This window comes from Pagrus major, chromosome 1, assembly GCF_040436345.1.
Source record: "Pagrus major chromosome 1, Pma_NU_1.0".
NCBI classification, from domain to species: domain Eukaryota; kingdom Metazoa; phylum Chordata; class Actinopteri; order Spariformes; family Sparidae; genus Pagrus; species Pagrus major.
Window position 1 is genome coordinate 13040381 of NC_133215.1, and position 21308 is coordinate 13061688.

At 37.8% G+C, this 21308-nt stretch overlaps 1 protein-coding gene across 2 annotated transcripts in view; it reads left to right on the top strand.

Annotated features, from left to right (window-relative positions):
• inpp4b (inositol polyphosphate-4-phosphatase type II B) overlaps window positions 1–21308 on the top strand; it is a 253045-nt gene that overhangs the window by 7147 nt on the left and 224590 nt on the right. For both annotated transcript variants that reach the window (XM_073469338.1, XM_073469339.1), the window contains one exon: window positions 10150–10224. In XM_073469338.1, the coding sequence (XP_073325439.1) occupies window positions 10173–10224 (52 nt within the window). In that variant the 5' untranslated portion in view covers window positions 10150–10172. The remainder of the gene's footprint in view (window positions 1–10149; window positions 10225–21308) is intronic.

Below are 21308 nucleotides of genomic sequence, written 5' to 3' on the forward strand. Positions count from 1 at the left end.
ACCCCCCCCCCCTTCTCCCTTGCTCTCTCACTCTCACCAAAGCTGGCTCTAATCAGATTTAACGCAGGCTTGAGGATTGAGTTTTTGTGTGCGACTGCGATGTCATCAGTAGAGATTTGGAGCAGTAAAACCATTACTGTATTGGAAAGAGTGGTAATTGTATTTAGAAAGCAGGATTCAATGGGGAATCATAATTCAGCTTATGATTTGCGTCATTTTCCACTCCACAGTTTCACTGCATTTATTGCACATTTGCACAGGTCCATTAACTGAGCTGATGATTATTATATTACCAAGGATATAACTGCACAATTCCATTGCTCCAGATACTAACTTTATGTTGTATAACGAGGTGCTATTAATTTTTAATAGCTTAAGAAATTTGCCTGAAGATAATTCTAAATTTATCCCTCCTGATGATGCACTATAATGCTTAGGCTAACATCAGTCACCCCATCCACAATAGGACTAAATGTTGCTCAACAATTCAGTGATTTATCAATTGGATTTTTCTAATAGTAAGCATTGTAGATTATATGCTTCTTTGGGATGACTCAAATGAGAAGTTAATATTAGAGTAGTATTTATTGGGGGAAGAAGGGAACCTCAGTTGTGCATGCTAAGATCTTAATCTTTGATAATGCTGCTGCCTGAAGATAGCATGGGCTTGTTTGCCTCCAGAGCCCTCACTGTGAGAGTTTCTTGACTCAAATACAGATTGGCTCCTTGTGTCTGGTCTTGGATGTGTCTGGATGTGTCTGGATTTGTTTCTGCCTCTGTCTTCACTTTTTGTTTTTTAGTGTGTCAGCTGTGCGTCTGTGGAGCTGGTTGTCTTACACAGCATCCTGGAGATCGCCAGGCTGACACAGTGTCCACGGGGCTTGTGGCACATTATTGTCAGGAAAAATCAGAGTCAGGGAAGTTATTAAGTCATTGAAAAGGCTTGTTGACTATAAGCACCTAAGAAGTAGCAATAGTACTCCAATTTCAATCTGAATGTGACATAAAAACACAGGAAGTTACAATATCAAAGTTGAGTCTTTCATTAAGCATCCACAGAAATCTTGTTTTCATTTTGACAACATCCAAACGTGAGATAACCTTAAATATAGTCTATTAATGCACATACTAAGTAGGTCTAAAATTTAACTTATCTATGGTGAGCAACTTACATCATCAATCTCCATGTTTGGACGGAACATCAGAGATATGTAATGTTTGGAGAAGGAGAGGCTGAAGTAGAGAGTGAGAGGGTCCAGCTCTAGCTGCAAGAAGTAGCCTAACCGTTTTGCAAAATCCATAGCTTTCTGTGCAAAATTATTGAACCAGCCTTGAGGGAATGAGCGCTGCCTATGCAAGAGTTTTCTGTGGTCGATACCCAGGGACATCATAAACAAGTGTGATGGGGTAAAGAGTTGAGAGAGAGAGATATACAGACAGAGAGAGAGAGATAAAATATAGTTGATATGTAGTTAATAGCGAAAGGCTAGATTGGAGTGGGCAGATTGAACGGGAGCAGAGAGGTTTTGTTGCACCTGTTTATGTGGGACAATTTACTTTTCAGGATTGGTTCACAGAATTAATTGCATAATTTTCTTAACAAATGTGTGAGCATAACCATGCCAGATTCAAACTGAATATCATGAAATTAGACAAGAAAATAAATAACAATACTGAAAATTTGGGTTAAAAACAAAATTGTACCTTTCTAGATTCTTACAGTTATGTACATAAGACCCTAAATTCCTTGATTAGAAGGCTATTGTGGATTTGGGTTTCCAGTGGCTTTAATGTTCCCATTGGTACTGAGATTTGTCAGCGTTGCTCAGTCTCAAGGTAAATTCATTATATATTGATCATTTAGATGCTATTTATGCAGATTACTGAATCAATTAATGTGAATAAGCTGTAGGGATGGAACTGTACTGGCTTTTGTGAGATACTGTCTGTAATGAGCTGAAAGCTGTATTACACTGCAACATCCTAACACTTATATGCATTGTAGATCATTAGTGCTGTGATTAGGTAACAGCACTCCGCGATGTGGCAATTCCTGTTGACACCTCATCAGATATAAGTTGCCTGAAGTGTTTTTAACGATGCCTTGCTGGTGCCGTGTTTTCCCAGTGAAAACAGCTATCCATCTGTGTAATAGGCCTTGTCAAAAGTTTACTGAGAATCAGCAATTCACTTTGAGACCGGGCTGCATTTGCCATCGAAAGGAGCTCTGATAAGCTGTAAGAGCCCATTGAGGCAGTGAGCAGGCTTTGATGCATCGTGATATCTTGACAGTTGCTGTCGCCTTCTCATTGGGTTTCCTTTGTTAAGACTCAAAACTTTCCATTGTGTGTTATCTGCACACATTCTTCCTCCTCAATGCCATATATTTACAAATATGAGCTGAATGCAGTCATAACTTAATTATTAGCTCTAAGCGCTTGTGTTTGAGATCATTATCTGCCTTTTTAAGTTCAGACATTGATCTTGTTCACAGCTGAATTGTTAAGATATTCAGAGAATTTCAGCTTTCTGCTGCATTATAGTCCTTCTGTTATACCCGCGACATCTTAAAGAACTTCTTTAAGTAACCGCTTGGGTCCTATTGGTAAGGGGAACACAAAGCAATTGGGGGAACAAACTTTGACACAACACCAGCGATGTCCATCGAATGTGAATGCCCGTCTGTTCACTCTTGTTCTACTTCGGTTTCTATCACTTTCCCTCTTCGCCTTCTTTGCCTCCTCCATCAGTGGGTTCTTTTTCTTTTGCAGTTTAGAGTTTCCACAGTTATTCAGTTGTTCCACTGTTACCTGGGGATAGTGACCAGGCAAAACATGTCACTTCCTGTTGTGGTTGCACAACGGCAGACGTGGTTCCTTTGTGCTGTACTTCAACCCTAATTTTTTGGGGAAAATTCCTGCCTGGCGACAGGTCCGAATAGCATATGAAAGTGAGGCTTACAGGGGACCAAGCTATTTGCGGATGTTGTCATTTTTCTACAGCCATTACACTGTGCATTCAGTATTTACTTCAGAATGATAAGATAAAGCAAAACAGTGCCAGTGTAAACTGCTTAAATGAAGACTAACACAAGACAAGACTAGACAAATAAATGCAAGCAAAACAAATTGGTATATTGCGTTGTAGGTTTGGGGGGGGGGTGTGTGTGTGTGTGTGTGTGTGTGTGTGTGTGTGTGTGTGTGTGTGTGTGTGTGTGTGTGTGTGTGTTCAGAAGCAGAAAAAGGGGGGAAAGGTTTGGAAGTGACTTGGACGGCTGAAAGAGAAAGTGTAGCAATAATTAAAAGATTAAGCTAAATATGTACAGTATATATGGGAAAAAATGAATAAAATAAAACAAAAAGAACCTCCATCTTAACCTTTTGTCTAGTCTTGTCTTGTCTTGCTGTCTCCATTGTTAACAGTATATTTTTTGTAACCTGGCCTTTTGTGTACCTGCAGAGTTTACAGGAAGAAAAGCCAAGGCTAAAAAGAAAAAAACCGCTTGTTAAAACCTTTGTCCAGCTCTAGATTGCAATCTATGGACATACATGAAGTGGATACAAATATATTGCGTTATTGATTTGTCTAGCCTTGAAATAAAAGCTAATAAAAAATGAACAATTGTGTGCACATTGTACTTAAGACATATAGAAATTGCTTCTTTTATACTTTATACTACTATCTCCTGCTTATCTGTGTTGAGAAACTGAAAAGAAAACTAGCTGAGGCACGGTGGATATCCATTTGGAAAATTAGTTGCACACATCACTATGGCACTTTGAAGATGGCAAAAAACAATCCTCAGTCAACAAATGTGTTGGACCTCTTGCTGTGCGCTTTGTTAAATCTTGTGTCCAGAATTGCAGAGTGCAGGTCAGAACAGTTTGGAATTAAGAGCACATTGTCACAAGGAGCTGATTAGCTTTAATCATGGTAAACTGTCTTTGAGCTGAGTACAGATCTTGTTGGCATTGTTTTTCATATAATGAGTGGGCTCTGACCTTGAACCTTATGTAAAGTCTCTATGCTGATTGGATATGCCCCGCTCTGACACAATAAATCACAATATACCCCAGTGCTGCCTCACAAAAATGTCAGCGTAATATTCTTATCTTGAAAAGAGAACCAGTATCTGATGACCTTTTTTCAAAGAGGACATTTTGACATGTCCCAGTAGGAAAAGCACAGGTGTAAATAATAAAATTAATGAATGAATGAATTCTATATAAGCTTACTTCAGTAAACAGAGTTAATGATATCAGATATCAGAATCACTTGCGTTTTTCCTACTGTGTCATTTTGAATAAGTAAGGCATAAAGGTACTTGGTTTGGGCTAATCAAATGTGTTGAGGTATTGGAATTGGTCTGCAGTAGATTTGAAAAAAAAAAATTGATTAATAAATTAGTTGTTCAGTTACAATTTTAATAAATTGATCAATCATTTAAGTATTTTTTCATGCCTAGGATTCTGTTTTTCAAGCTTCTTAAGTGTGAGGCATTGCTGCTGTGTCTTTCTCTTATTTGATAGTTAACTGAATATTTTTGGGTTTTATACTGTTTGTTGGACTAAACGAGCTATTTAAGGATGTCACCTTGGGCTCCAGTATATTAAAATGGGCATTGTTCAATATGTTTCTTAATATGAATGATTAAACAATAAAATACTGAGATTCATTGATAATCATCTGAAGGAAAGGTGAAATTTTCGTACCCCTGTATCATCAGTTCACAATGGCGTTTGTAATCCCACAGCCTTTCTGGACTGTTGTTTGGTGTTTGCCCCGACTAAGAGCATACAAAGATTTAATCTTGAGTTCTTTTCGCTCTCTCTCTACTCAGGAAACATACTTACCGAAATGGATATCAGAAAATAATGTTTACTCAAAATTCTCATGGTAGCAAGCAAGAAGACAATAACAAGGGATTGGCTTCTTAAGGAGCCTCCTACCCTAAAACAATAGACAGGTATTGTAAACAACGTGTACAGCGTGGAACATATGACATTCGATTTAAGATTACACAAAGAAAAGGGAGAAGTGTATTTGGCTAAATGCACAACATACCTGGCTAATGAAGAGTCTGACGACTGAATCTATGGTAAATATATGAGTGAAAAAGAAGTGAATGTGAAAGTTTACCCTTTTGTAACTTTCAACTCCTGTGTATTTCATGCACTGTAATAATATCACCTCATGTTCAGAATGTTATAAAACAGAAAAACAAGTATAAAAAAGATAAAAGAACAACAAGAATGGCATTGGTATACAAAATATTTAATGTGCTGTTTGAAAAGTGATGAGGTCAATTAGCTTACAAACAAAAACAAAAGCATAAATTACATGAAGTAACCATAAACTAAAATCTCTCCTCACAACTGCAAATTAGCAATGTGATTGATGTAGGTGGTGTTAGACAGTAGCGTTCCAGCTACTTTGTGATGCAGCTGCAACATCTGCTCAGTTGAGACTGCCTTGCACTGAAGATGCAAAATTGAGATCAAGTGAATACACAACACTTGGAATTAAGTTAGCTCAGAATAGAGGTGGAAATAGCCCATTTTTGCTACATTGCTGTTGTCCTTGGAGAAGTGTTGACTTCTATAAGCAGGAAATGGTTCAATATTATATGAAAAGCCAAAGAGAAGTGGACAGTGAACAACTCTATACACCCTTGAAACACAGACATTTGAGACGTACTCATGGACACAAGTTAAACTGTCACGATGTTGAAAACGCTCAATGCATTCACCACTGAAACACAATATTAAAACTCAACTCAAAAACTTTTATACATACACCTACGAAATGCTGTCACACTCAGTAGAAAATTTTAATTCAGTGCCACTAGAATTTAAAAAGCATACAGACATAATAATTAGTTTCAGCTAAAATTGAAAAGGTGGGTGGTAATAAGTACAAAATTACTTGTTTCTTTGTAAAGCTGATGTAAGCATTGTTGTTTTAGCTCACTTCCTGTCCGTTTTACAGTTAGCAATCTCCTCCCTACATCCCCACACTTCCACCACTCCTTTCCCTTTATTTTTTTTCTTCATTTCTTTCTTTTCAAGGCCATCACTTGGCCTGGTTGGTAGTATAAGTTGTCACTGGGAGCACTGGAATTGGTGGCTTTTCCTATTTTGCCATTGCTGGTGTAGGTACCAGAACAGGAGGATCCTGCTCTCTGCGTGTTCACTGAGCAGACAGTCTGCCTCTTTTCTGGAGTTCTCTGTCCTGATTGGATAAAGTGGGCAGGGATGCCACAAAATGTCTTCTCTTTTTTACTGCATGAGCAGGAGGAAGAGAGACATGGTTTACTGACCAGACACTCTATAACAATTATTATTGTTGGAATACAGAGCTACTTAACACTTATTTTAATAAGAATATAATGCTTACAGCATCTTTAAATTAATTAATTAAAATTGATAAAAAAATTCAACCTACTGACTACTACTAACTACTACTAGTGACAGCTGTATAATAATAATAAGTAAAAGTGCAATATGTAAGAATTTTAGATACCAGTAATTCACAGAATATTAAAAAAAAACATGATGACATCTATATATTGTGTTGCAGAGAAATCTACTGAAGTAAGCATGCTATCCAGCTGCGCTAGCAGTGTAAACACCAACACTCCTCTGGTGCTCGAAGCTCCCGGTCCAAACCGCTAGATGCATGGCTACCATAGCTAACTTACTAACAGCAGCCACAGTTAGCAGCAGTTAGCGGTCACTCTGATGATATGTTGACCCCTATTTGTTTGAGTATGACTTCAACAGCTGGCCAATTATTTTATATTGCACCTTTAAGGTAAAAGTTATTTTGTTATATTTTTTCATTTAGTCCAAATTATTGTGTTGAAAGTGGTTGTTTTGTCCAGTACAAAAGGGTTAGGGTTGTGTCTATGTGTATATTTTATTCCATATGGTATTAACATCGTACACAGTATGTATATGATGTATGTGTGTATATGTTTGTGTGCATGTGGGCTTCTATCCAGTGTCCAGCCATTTTAGGTTATCAGAATGAGGGAGAGGGGGCTGAAAGAAAGGGGTACATTAGTTTATAGAGTGAAAATAAATCACATCATACAGAACTGGGTCTTTTCTGAAGTTATAGGCTCCCACAACAAAAGCAGTTTAACACTTGGCCAATATGAATAGCAGTGAAACATCAGGACAGGAATATGTTTAGGGATACATTTTATGTGTCCCTGGCTTGGCACGCTGAAATGCCTTTTAAAATTGGAGTCTGTCCAGTTGTCAGTGACAATGACGCTGATTTATTGGAGCAGAGGGAAGAGAAGCAGGACAGCGGCTATGTTTCCCTCTAAAGCTTTCCATTTGGTAAATGATGCTTAGGTGTTCACTTTCTTTGTTGACAGGGGCCTGAAGCACAGTTGCATCTGCATTAATGCAGAGTGGGTACCATGACACTTTTGGCTGGATGCTCTCCTAATAATGAAAACGTCTTTGGTTTTTAATGAATAATCAGGTCTTCACAAACAGCTGATTTAAAGGTGTTTACATATAGTAGTATGGCACAGAGGAGTGATAGAAAGGCAGGAATAAATGAGCAAGTTATGATCTGACATGACAGGTGAGTGATACGAGTGTTCAACATCTCAATCCAAATGCAGGGTTTCCTGTTTCTTCTACGGACATGTGGAGTTTTACAGCAGAGTAGGAATAGGCTCCAGTTAGCATTTAAATGCAGTTTACTCCTTATTCAAATGTCTCAGCAAAAGTGCAGCCATGCTTTCTTTTATTAGTTGTGTTTTTTGAATTAATGTGCTGTTATGATATTGGTCCTCCATTAAGTAAGAAGTGACACTCCCAATATTGTGTTTTTCATACTAAATGCTTTTAATAGCCAACATTAGAAAGTTTAATTGCTCTTCTAGCTGTACTTTATCCCGAATAATTACCACGGTTTATTCTAAGCACATTAATGTATTTTGCTGTCGTCATTGTTGCTCAGAGGTTACAGTGCACAAGGTAAAGAAAAAAGTCAAACCATAATGTATAGTAATTTGTTTAACTGAAGGGAGAATTGTCATTTTAATATCTTACTCAGAAGGTTGCTTGTTATCTTGCATGCTACAACAGATTTTCATATCAATTTGCTGTTGCTGCTGTTGGCTGTTAATGCAAACCTCTTTCTTAGTACTTACCCTTGGTTTTGGTAAATGTATCATAAAGCACATTTCCATCACATCCAACAAGATATTTGTTGTAGTTGCAAACAGTTTCTCCTTTAAGGCACAGTCAAGTACTGTTTTTGCTCACAAATGCACTATAATTGTATTTGCTTTGTCGTTCTTTGTCTTGGTCCAATCCATAAATGTTCATACTCTCAAGGATCAATGGTGGGGTTCCCCCAGTTGCACAGAATTATTCAGCATTTCATTTGTTTTGACATGTTCTCCAGTTAGAGGCTTGTTGATGATTCCCGCTGTTCATGTTTAACATAGAAAGGCTCCAGGAGGATCACCCCCTGCTTATAATCTGTTGGTTGCTAAATATCTGTTTGTTAGATACAATTTGAAAACCAAATTATCTGTTTTATTTTATTATCATTGATTACTGCCAATTACAGATTTTTACTGGTCATTATAAGAACTTGTTTATATATCGACATCAAGTATTAACAATAAAAACTGTAATTTGAATGGTTTGTAATGTTGAGTAAGACCACACCACGAACAACAATTTGACATTAAATATTTAATATACAATTTGGTTGCTAGAATGCATATAGAATATGAGCACATCACTACAAAACAACTGGGAAAACAGTTGAAACCATGACTGAGGCCTATTGTTGAATCCAGATTAAGTGTGGGTATTGACAAAGGGTAGTTATAGTTTGTAGAATCTAATTAAAATTAGAAAAGTAAAGTTGAAAAACATAAATTTTCTTACAAGGAATGGTAGGGGGTGGTAGTAGTAGTAGAAATAGTGTTATTTAGTACAAATACTTTATTTAATTTAACCCTTTTCTAAAGCATTGTCATCCAAATAGAAGAAGGAGTAGTCAAATGATTAAAGTTAAAAAAAAGAAAAAGACTGTACATAACAGGCCAATAAAAGACTACGTTAGGGCTGCAAAATCATTCGAAAAATATAGTGTAATATGTAAGATCAAGTACAATATCCAAATATCCAAGAAGCTGCAACTTTTGGATAAAGGTAAAATGTATGGCAGAACAGCATTATAAGGAAGTTGCTATAAAGCTGCAGAGATGCCCTGCCCTAGTAGAGTACTAAGGTAGCATCATTCAAATACCATGTGATTATGTTGACAGCACTTAATTGAAAATTGTTTTTACATTGTGTGCCTGCTGTACTGCCAAATATCTGTGAGTCAGTGCAGTTGCACATCTCATAACCCACAGTTTGATTTAAAAATCTGTTGGAAGGACTATAAAATCAATGTGAAAACAGTACAGACATCCTCCTAATACATTAAACATATCATTCTGGCAAACTACGTATCAAACTATGCACAGTTCATAGAGGGGTAAGTACATGCTTTTGTGAAGTTTGTTTAAAAGAAAGTAAAACTTAGGTATTGCGTGTGTGTTTTATTCAATGTATTGACCCTCAGGAGATAGCAGAGGTGGTAAGCTGTCCACATCCTGATGCATTTCCTCTTGTGAATGGTTTAGTTTGTAGTCCAAACAACAGCTAATCAGCCGTGCTTGCTCATTTGGTCCTATGCCAGTGTTTTTTTTAAGCTGCAGCATTGCCACTTTGTTATTGCTGTCTGGATCCCACACTGCCCTCTGGGACCTACCCAGGCATTTTACAACCTGCTAGACCAGCCCTGGCCACTGCTGGCCACAGCCTCAAACCATTTAATACATAGCTTCACAGCTGCCGCTTGCTGTCCAACCTTGTTCACTGCTTCTACCGTCTCTACACTGACCTTTTTCTGGAGGTGGTTTTTCCTCAAATTTCTGAAGAGGGAGGGTGATTCCGGCTGCCGTGCTGCGACTGCAGCAGCCGTTCTCAGAATCTCTTGATGAAGCTCCAGTAAACAAAACAGAGAGGCTGCACAGAGGCTTTTTCAGAGCTGTTATTGGCTGTGCCATGGCAGTGCTGTCTCTTCACTTCTGTCCTCTTTTCTTCCTTATGTGTACAGACAAATAAGGATGATGGACTGGGATGCTGACAGAAGTGACTAAGGCTCTCATGTTGAGGCTTTCTTTTATAACAGGTAAGACATACTGCTGAGAATTATTGGTGCATCAGCTTTTCTATGTCCATACCAGAGATATCATTTGTGAAGATATATTAAAATGTATGCAAACGTGTATGCAAACAATTTGAAACAGTGTCAGGGACACTTTTGAGAGATGTTTCATATTTCATCATTTACGAGTTGATTTCTATCGGTGAGAAAGTCAGCAATTTAATAAGTTAATTTACAGATCACTTTTGCATACAGGTGGTGAAATATTATTCTGTTTTCAAAGTTAATGTCATTGATTGCTAAACTGTAAGAAATCAAAAGCTTTACAAATTGGGAAATTAATTTATTGTTTTGTATTTGTATGAAACCTTCAGTAAAAAAAATTCGTAGAATTGGTATGGTGAATGTCTGCCTTTGTTATGTATAGCTAACCAAAAACAATGAGAACGGCAATTCAAGTGGAATTGAAATTTCATGTAGCTTTTGTCGCCTACATACTGTACGACTTTCAAAGTTGTCAGATTGCTGTGCTGATCACATTATACAACTCTCGGGAGTGAAAAATGGAAAATCAGAGCTAAAACTGTGTAAACTCAGCATAGTAAACACATCTGGGCAGTTAAAGATGGAGTCCACCTGCGTAGATTAAAGGTAAGTTAAGAACAGTTTTAAGATTAGTTTCTTGGCTAATCACAGACCTTAGTACACAAGCTGAGGCAGCACATTTCAAGCATATTTGATGCAATCTGCTGTAGTTTCAAAGTCTCTATTTTATAAACAGATGATTGCAATTTGTTTTGTCAGCTGTGCCAATATGTTCTAACTGCCAACCTGCTTTCTACTGAACATCAGAAAGCACTCAAGTAGAAAAGAGGCCTAGTTTTTATTCTAGTTGTTATTTCAATCATTGTTACGCCATAATACATGTTTACATGCATGCCTGCATAACCACATGCCCGATGAGTTTCTCTCACACATCTACACATACACACAGTTACATATTCTGTTGAAGTAAATGGGGTCATGTGACAGTAACTGAAGCTAGCGTAGCTTGCAGCTCAGGTTCAGGCCACCACTGACATACATGCTCCAAGTGCAGAGGAGGCTATCTGAGGTGAGCAAACCCAGAGCATTTGTACAGTTGCACAATTGCTATCTAATTTAGAGCTCCTGCTTTTTAAGCCTGGTGCGTCCAAACTGCTGTCTAGCTGAGATGAACTGCTCCTTCTAGATGAGATAAAGCACACTCAGTGTTCTCCAGTAAGATAGATGAGCACATTTGCATGCCGGGCTGTCAGTTTCAGCGCTGCCAAGCCTCCTTCTTCCTTAATTTCTTTTTAGGCTGCCTTTCTCTCTGCTTTTTCCAACGTCTGGCTCTGAAAAGGGAGTACTACATAAATTACTAGTAGTTAGGGGATGCCATGATGTCTAATGTATTATTCACAGTTGACTGACAATGGTCCTTAATTTTTTCCGCTTTAAATGTGACTGTAGTGAGTAAAGGGGAGAGGGAGCCCATGCAAATAACACAATGGATTGTGGCTGATGAATAGGCCATGATAGTAGGTTTTCCAGGCAGTTAGCTAGCAGTTAATTCTGACAGAAATTACATATGCTGTCTTTCAGAGTTGGCATCTTCATCATGTTCAGGCCTCATTACTGGAAATGAGATTTATGATTGTCTGTGGACAAATAGAATTTATCTGAATGTGATATACTGTATGTATTATCACTTTTAAATTTGAGGTTTATGGTGGGTAAAGAGCATATACCTTGTACTCACTGTAATAACATCTGCAGACTGGAGAAATGAAAAGTCAACAGTCTTAACTATTCTTACATTATGCAATCTTATGCACACAGTCATAAAAAGCAAAATGTTTTTGTTTAACCAAGAAAGCCTTGCTGAGAATTAAAATCTATTTTTCAAAGGTAAACCAGCAAAGACATGCAACAACAACAACAGTAACAGAGATATGACAAAATATGCCATAAAATCAAAAATAAGATGAAGTTTGATGACAAAATTGAAAAAAAAAAACATTTGTAGTAACATCTTATAAAAAGCTTTACGTTAACCCCCTACCAAAAAGCACTTAAAACCACCCAAGTGCTTTCTTAAACCATAAAATTACTAAATGCCAACCCCAAAAACCTTATGAGACTAACAATAAGAGTCTAAAATAGCCCAAAACACTGGCAGATTGTATTTTAGCTCTCTTTTCATGCCTCTCGTGTTTTTATGATGTTATGTATTATGATTGTATTGTTCTCTAAGCAGCACCTCATAGCTCACAACATGTCCATAAGGGTTCTTTAGCTCACAGCTAAGCTGACCTCTGTATAATACTGTACATCTACTAAACATACAGCCGGTGGACAACATTTTAAACAGTAATTACAGATTAATGAAGCTCATTATGTTTGGTCTTTATTTTCTGTCTTAATCTTTACTATACTCTGATTTTATTGCACAGCAATTAGGTAGCAAACTGGCAATGAAAACTAGGTCTATTAGTGAATAGACAATTAATTAACTGTTATTAATATTTAATATTCGAAAATTGTCTACAAATAATCAATATTAATGTATACAGTCTATTTAAATTGAAAAAGTAGTTCTAAATGTTTTCTTTTTTCTGACTTGTCATCATGCATTCAGTTTCAATCGTAAATGGAGCACTCTGTGTCACTGATCAGTTTGGAAGCCAGAGGGAAATATTTATGATGGAATTAGATTATTCTTTTTTCCCTCCTCAAACTTGAAAACAGAAGTTGCCGCATGAATTTGTCAGAGATGAAATTACAACTGACTTTCAACATCTGCGACAGCCATCTGTGGCATTCCAGAGGTAGCCTTTTCTGTTTCGTTCTCCATATGCTTTGACTCTTGTGAGATGAGTCGCTGGGAGTCTGAATGCAAGTCTTGTGTTGTAATGGAAACCTAACGATGTCTCCTGAGCTCTCGGCTCACATTGACAATGACTAACAGATAGTTTCTGTTGATCACAGGCTTAAGTCCCATTGGAGAGCACTGCCTACTAATTCTCATGAATACTCATAAGTTTTAATTCAGAGAACTACAAGAACTGGCTCTCTGGTCCATAAACATCCAGGTGTATCATAAAGGAATGGTTAAAAATAGCTTTTCTATTACAGACTCAAACTATTCTTTAGAGACAGTGTGGTGTGTTGGTGTCAGACGACTGTTGGTTTTTCAGCTATTCAGGCGATAAGTGAATAGTGTATATTTTTGCCATATGACAGTAAGTTAAGAGAATGTGAGGCATATTATGACTCCCCGTGGATTTAACTTTGATTTGAGTTTGCGGTATGGTGTGCAAGTAGCGCTACCCCTCCAGGGAGAGATGGGGCATAGGAAAATGTTGAGAGATTAGTTTTACATTGAAAGAGCTGCAAAACCACTCATTATTCATTCTCGCTCCTGTCAATGTGACGTATTACTGTCTCTTCCAGTCTTGACACGCTCTTACCAAATCCACAAGGGGCCTTTCGTTTAACTGCTGTTCCCTTCACGATGCTGTTAAATGGCTCATTAGTAAGGCTAAGGTGTCATGTACTGAAGGACAAATGTATTGGCTCTGCCGCTTCACCTGTTCTGTCATATACATAAAGAATGGAGAGCGGAGATTAGTGCCGTCTATGTAGCTCAAAAAGTCAGTTGGCTCTGAAACGTGGGAAGTGACACATCGAAAAGATTTTAATTTCCTTGTGACTGTAATTAAATAATTGTGTTTGATGAGGATGTCAGAGGTATCTTGCTGGATTGATCTTGCTTGATCCATGCATAAACATTTAGTGTCCATTCCTATTGTCAAGGTCAACCAGAGAGTCAGATATAGATACATAAACACATGTAATGACCTTGGTTATTCTACATTATCCAACTTTATGATGCATGTGTCTCACGTAGATTGAATTATGCTACAGGGATATGGGGCTTTAAAGAATCTAAAATTGCACACTGTACAGAATACAGAATTGAACTATATGAGGTTTTCTGAGGTTCATAAATTTGCTTCTATGCTGGCAATTCAGTGAGACATGGGCTGCATACCAGGGTCAGTAAAAAAAAAATAAATGTGAAATGATCTGACTGCAGAATCAAAATAGCTGAGGAGAGATTAAGCAAGCAGGTGTTTAACTCACATGGTTCCCTGTTGATTTAAGAGTTTTACTCAATATTTAAGAAGGATGATATGTTGTTTCTCTACAGGAAATATATATAATCCTCAATTAAAATCAGCTTTTTTCAGTCGGGGGAAAAAGGAGTTTATAATACTAAATACATGAGGATGTTTTTAAATTTGCTCACTCCATCTCAAAAGACAACAAAGAAGCCTTGACTATTTAAAGGGGCTTTATCTAAAAATTGTTGCAATTTACATGGATAAATAATTTTTGTTTTGGTCATGCGTGACTTGATTGTACCTTGACGTAAAAATGAAACCCACCCCGTCTCTCTCGGTTGCCTATGCAAGCCTGTGGACAATTTGTATTAGTAGTTTAATGCTGCTGGACTGTGGATTTCTTTGCTAAGGACTCAAGTCGGATTTTCCATGACAGTCCAAACGATGTAACTTTATGTCCGTTCTTGAGTGCCTCACCTCAGTCTCTCTCCAGCAACAGCAGCTAATGTTAGAGTAGAAATGGAGTCTGGAGACACACAGAAGTTCTAGAGAGCCCCATTAAGAGTTTTACTAAATATTTGAGTAGGCTGATATGTTGTTTATCTATAGGAATAAAATATATAAATGTATTTATTATTATGGCCTCTACATCATTCTTCTATAGAAGCCAAAGATCTTGGTTGGCACTGTACTGTATATTTAAGAGCAAAACCACGGCAAGCTTTTGGAAAAGTGGAAACTCTATCAAGTGTATAAACTTTTCATGAAATGTTCTCAATCAAAAATTTGAATGTGTTTGAGTTTACTCTCTCTGTCTCAAAAGCCTACAAGGACGCCAAATACAGACTATGTAATTAGTGTTCATTATTAATTCTCCAGTCTTCTAATTGTCCGTTACAGAACCTTTTCTTTTCAAAATTTATATTTATTCAGGATCTGGCATTCATTAATTTGTGTTGTTTTTATTGGTTTCTTTATTTTGTAAGCCAGTGTAGGCTGGGCGTAATTGTATGCATGACACAATCGTAAAAATTAATTTCATTCAATCATGTTGTATTAAATATGGATTCACATTGACACTTATGAAAAGTGGCCCAGTGTGTCGACTTTGTTTTTGGGTGCCAGCTGTTCCATAAACAAAAACCTGTGGGAATGTATTCCTAATTGAAATTCTGTCAGGTACAGCACTATCACTGAATGGATCTGCAATGCAAAACACTTTCCTTGGCATGTTTGTCTTTGGAAATGGAAAGTTGTTACAAAACTTTGCGCACGTCGTTTCTCCTGCTTTTTTCCCCATCCCATTATTTGTGTCTCTCTCTCTCTCTCTCTCTCTTTGTCTGTGTACGTCAGTCCATTCTATTCCTGTCGTTCTTCTCTTCTCTGCTATCAGTTTAGAGGAAGAAATAGATTGTCTCCTTGCACCCGTAATCAATTTGTGTCAGCACACCAGGTTTCTCTCTGGAAGTGCTAGTGCTGGGTGCACACTTGGTATTCACGAAATGAAATAATGGGCCACCATAAATTCTGTAGAGAGCCGCTGTCTGTTTCACTTATGTTTAGGGTGATCTCCACAAGATAACTCTTGATAGCATCTTCTATAGTGGCACCCGTGCGCCTTTGTGACTTCCCTCGTCTTACACTGCAGTTTTCAAACCCTTATGTTACTGGTGGTCTGTCGACAGTCAACAACTGGCAACGTGTGACATCTGTGCATTTCAGTTCAGTAACATTGTGGCTTTCTAATACAACAGGGATATTAAAAGCATCTTTTCTTCATATTTGACGTCAATACTAGTTGAAGTCCTTTGAGAATCTGCAGTTTTAAATATTGCATTTCCTTCTCAGCAGTTAACTACCGTCAAAACAGCCTCAACATCACATGATATTTCCTACCACATGCTGTGATATTTCTGAGCACTCTAAATATAGTAGTTTTTTTCATTTTTTTTTACCCTGAGGCAGAAAAGCATCTAGGTAGACACATAGCCCCACTTTCACTTAGTCATTGAAATTCATGAGGAGAGGGGTAAAAAACAAGGCTAATTTTTCAAGAGCAGGTTCACAAGCACCAGGTCATTTGTAAAACCTGTTCTGATGAATACACATGAAATAAATGTTAACTCTGCTGACAGGCTATTAATAAAAGGCCTTACTGTTTGATTTAGAGGCAAGGCGAGGGTATTTGCCAAGGGAGGTGGGAATGCTATAAGTGGGCACAGAGAGCAGAAGCCTTATCTCAGGCTAACTGATGTCTTTGGGCTCTTGGAGTCCCTCAGGTTGATTTGGACTTCTCTCTATCACGAGTGGTACACGCCAGGCGGATTAGCCGGCCAATCCTGGATCAGTGAAACAACGCTATACTGGTGACATGTGGATCGATTTTATCCTCAAATGACTTATTAAGGTGTACCAGATCTGGCTGGTTGGGAGCTAAATTAGATTAACCGTGAAGCTTAAACCTAGTGGCCAGCTGAGGTGAGATGGTTTGTCTGGCAATCACACTGTCTCACATATCTTGGAGTGCATTTGAACTGGTGGGTGGCTTTGATGATTAATGGCTTTATATTGTAGAGACATTGATTATATTTTTTCACAGAAGACATTTTGACTTGTGATAGTTGAAAAAGCACTGGTGTTACTAATAACTTTAATGACAGCTCCATTTTATTCAAGTGTCCCAGTAAGCTGTGACAGTGAGCGTGGAATTCAACCATCAGTCATTTTATTACTTTCATACTTTTAAAGTGTCTTCTGTGAAAAAAGGCTTATAATAGGAAACTGAGTTTGGGTTCATCAGTTGTGTTCACCAGTTAAATGCTTTGATTGTGAGGCTGCAGTCAATAGGAAATGTTTGGTTGGCATTAGCAATAATTTATTACAGTGCTCTACAGTTTGTGAGTGTCTTATCTTGTAAAATGCCTGGTGTATCAGATATTACCAGTTTTGCCTCTTGTAGCTTGTTAGTCGGTGGGACAATTTCAACACCACAGCAACAGTAATTGCTATTTACACATCCAGCAAAAATGGAGTAACATTAGGTTAAACAATGTTATGTCCCCTTTTGGTTCCATTTTGCAGGTTGGCTTTAAGCTTTTTGTTGCTGAAAACTGATGCCAACTTCAATGCAAGGGGGGGACCCCTTTCACATCACACATAGTTATCTTCCCTAATGTCAATTGGAATATTGATTAGAATGACTTATGATATTAGCATTTTGTCAATATATTGATTTAAAAAAATGTATTTCAGGCAGCATTAGTTTTCCCACAAGACACACTTTCAAATACAAAATAGTTAATTTTTTAATTAAACATAAAGAATTCTAATTTAGGGTGGATTTTCAACTCTTTTTTATTTACAGTGTGTGATGCTTAAAAACATCTGAAGCCTGGAAGCAAAAATAATCAACAGGAGAAAATATTACCCATTGAAGGAGCCAGTGGTGGTGCCTGCAATCAGCATGTCTCAAACATAGGCTATTGAGGCAGTGTTGATGCTTGAAGCTGTTAGTTTACTAAGCAGGGAAAAAAGGCTGATGTTTACCTCTTACTGCCCCCAAACACTGCTCTGTGTAACCTGCTGTGTCTACTGTTTCCCCACCAACCTGAAAAACCCAGTGCGCAGAATTGCCCATCTGCTGGTCTGCTAGCGTGTAGTGCAACCCAGTATGTGAGATTAGAAGATCAAGGGAGTGCATGTCTTTCCTCAACCCGCCTGCGAGCTAAGGTTGTGTGTGTATATGTGAGTGTGTGATAGGTCTCTGTGAAAATGTTTAATCATTTGCTTGAAGCAAATATGCAACATAATGAGTGAAACACAAGAGATTTTTCACTTAAAATGAAACACTAAGTGAGATTTATGCTATTATTTATGTTATAATGATCCCTCTTTTTCCCATGTTATTTCAGGGTAAACAGCATGTAAACAGCATACCATGAAATTAATCTTTAACATTACTGTACATACCCTGAAGCAATAAGTAGGGGGGTGAAATAATGTGCTGTACCATATTTCCATACAGAGAGAGGTGGGAGGCAACTAAGAATTTAGTTGGGTGGGGGGAAATGAAGATAAGTTCAAAGCCACGTGGAATGTGCATAGCAATCCATTACACTGTCATGGAGGGGAGAGAGATTGCAGGCTCATTCTCACCAGGGGAATGTGCCAATTATTAGATAATGTTCAGAACAAGCCGTCATGGATTAAAGCTTTGCAAGAGTGAGGATGCTCTTCAAATGAAGATGGTTTGATTAGCATACACTCAGCTTTTCCAACTACCACATGAAGTTAGAGGTTCAACAGAGGATTTCAGTCACATGCAAAACCTGCACGAGAAATGCACTGTCAAAATGAACTGAACTGCTGCATCTCCTTGAAGTACCTCAAGACCTTTGACTTGTATTTGGACAAATCTTCGCTGGGTATAGAGACCGACAAGTTCTCAACTTTTGGGGCCAAAACTAATATTAGGGAGTAAAAAATTCCGAAACTGATATATCTGCTGGCATGCACACAGTTTTGCAGTTAAACCCTCAATGGTCGTCATCAGACACTTGTGACAAAGATTCGTAATTGAGGCAGGATAGATTACTGTTTATAATAAATTGTACTGGCTAAAATGACATCAGTCCACTGAAACAGTTAACTCTTACCTTAGATAAGCCAATATCAGGGTATAACCCCCAGTTTCCTCCAGACATGTCTGTGTCACCTTCCGGCCATGACACTGCCGCCTAAGCTTGTTGCGGCCGTTCCAGGCGGTGCTCATGTTTTCACAGGTGTGCCACAACATGTTTTGGAAGAGTCCCAGAAGCAATGTGTCTGCTGCACAGAGCAGATTGAGCCAGACAGGAATTCAGACATAGGAATGGCATAGAGCATCTGGTCAATTTTCAAAATAAAACCCTGCGCAGACTTGGGATCTACAACACAGCCAAGTCGGAAATATTAACAATAAACACACTTCAGGCAAACAGACAAAAACGAAACAATTTAACTATGAATCCGACTCACTGATGGTAGAAGCACAAAAGAAAAGTAATTAAGCAAGTCAACAATACCCAAGCAGGCATGACATTCTGCTTCTTAAACGCTCCCAGTGGGGTGTGAAGCAGTATAAACAGTGTCACACATGCAAGGTCACAGAGATGTGCCCGTTATATCGGCCAACCAATATATTGGTTGGGGTGTAGCTTAAAGTGACAATATTCTTTTAGTCAAGCTACCGACATTTGCATTTTTTTATTTGAGGAATGAGAACAATAGTGCAGTCTGACCAAATGTGTCTTACCTGGATGCTTAAAATGCTGTTCTATAGTAGGACTGTGACAGCAAACAGCAAAACATTAAATGACAGCTAGGCTGATATTTTATTATTCGTTCCAAACATCTATCAGGAAAAGACACTAGTTGTTTTTTTGCATATCATTCAGCCCCACGCAAAAGTAAGGATTCTCTGGTTTTCTCTGTGTATCATTGTAACTTGAACTTGATTATTGTTAATTTCTCCAGTTGATAGACTCATGAATATATAAATATCAGAAACATTGCAAATGAATAAACTAATTAATGGGGGCATGCTGCTTTTTACAGTGGCACTCATGTAGCAGTCCTGTTTGTTGAGCTTTAGTGCTGCACTTTCCTCTCTTTAGCCTCATAAATGAGGCATTGTGTCACATAATGTTGCATTTGCGGCCCTCAAGGAAATTGTAGCTTTCAGGGCAGTGGGTGATTGGGTAATCAGAAACCTTCTGACACAATTGTATACATTTTTAAAACCCTCAAGAGCTCAATGCCATCATGTGCTCACTACAGTTGCATTAAAAACTGAATAATGCATTGAAACTACTTTGTACTTTTGCTTCCAATACTACAACTGTGCTTTTACAAATGAACAATAATAATAAAATGCAATTCTAACAGTTTTATTAGTAATATTGTTTTTAAAAAAAGGCTTAAATCTGTGTTTCTTCAGGCTATTTATTATCTCTAGATTTATTTCAGTTTCTGTGGTAGTATTGTGATTGGCATTGCATTTCTATATTAGTGACACTTGAATCATTGCACTCAGCAGGAGCAGCAATTAGACTAAATTTTACTGTCTGCAGCCTTACTTTAATTTGCCTAACTGTTGAGCTGGCCTTGTCATGTAGTCACACGTCCATCACATGACACGTCCAATAAACTTATCTTTTAATCACAACGAAGCCACGGGGTAGTTAATATAAAACAGATGTGTCATGAAGACAGTAAGTAATGTAGATTGTAAATCCTACACGTAGCACTTGAAACACATGTAAATAAACAGCAGCCATTACATTTTAGTATAATTATGTTTCCACAGGGCTGAAATAAACAATACATTTTTGATTAAATATCCATTGCATCTTAAAATTCATTTAATAATCATTTAGTCCTTAAAATACGAAAATGAGTGACAATAAACTAATAAACCCAAGTCAGGGTGGGAAAAGCTCTTTTGAGCAGTCCTTTGAAAGAAAGTGTTATAGGGGGTTTTACTCCCAATTTGGGCTTCCAGAAAAACATAGAGTAAAAGAGAAAAATGGCCAGCATTACTGTGTCCTAAATCTTATCTCCTGTAAAGTTAAAGTCCTCTTCTGTTTTTCATCATTGCCTCCAATAAGGGAACCAATCATCTTGACACCTGTATCACACCCTGGGACTTGTTGTCATCATCTAAGAAATTCACACAGATTTTACCTTATTGGAAATAAAGGGAGCAATTTGTTGTACTCGTTTGACAGAGACTGATATAACTATTAAGAAACACTATTCTGTGTGAAAACAATGAGTAAGATGTTTGTTTGTGTGTGCGTGTGAGTGTGTAAGTTTGAGGATTGTGAGTTGGCTTTTTTTTGAAACAGTAATAAACAACCTAGACTGTGAACTCTTGGCCGTAGTCTTCACAGATCACACACCACCGGTCCTCCCATG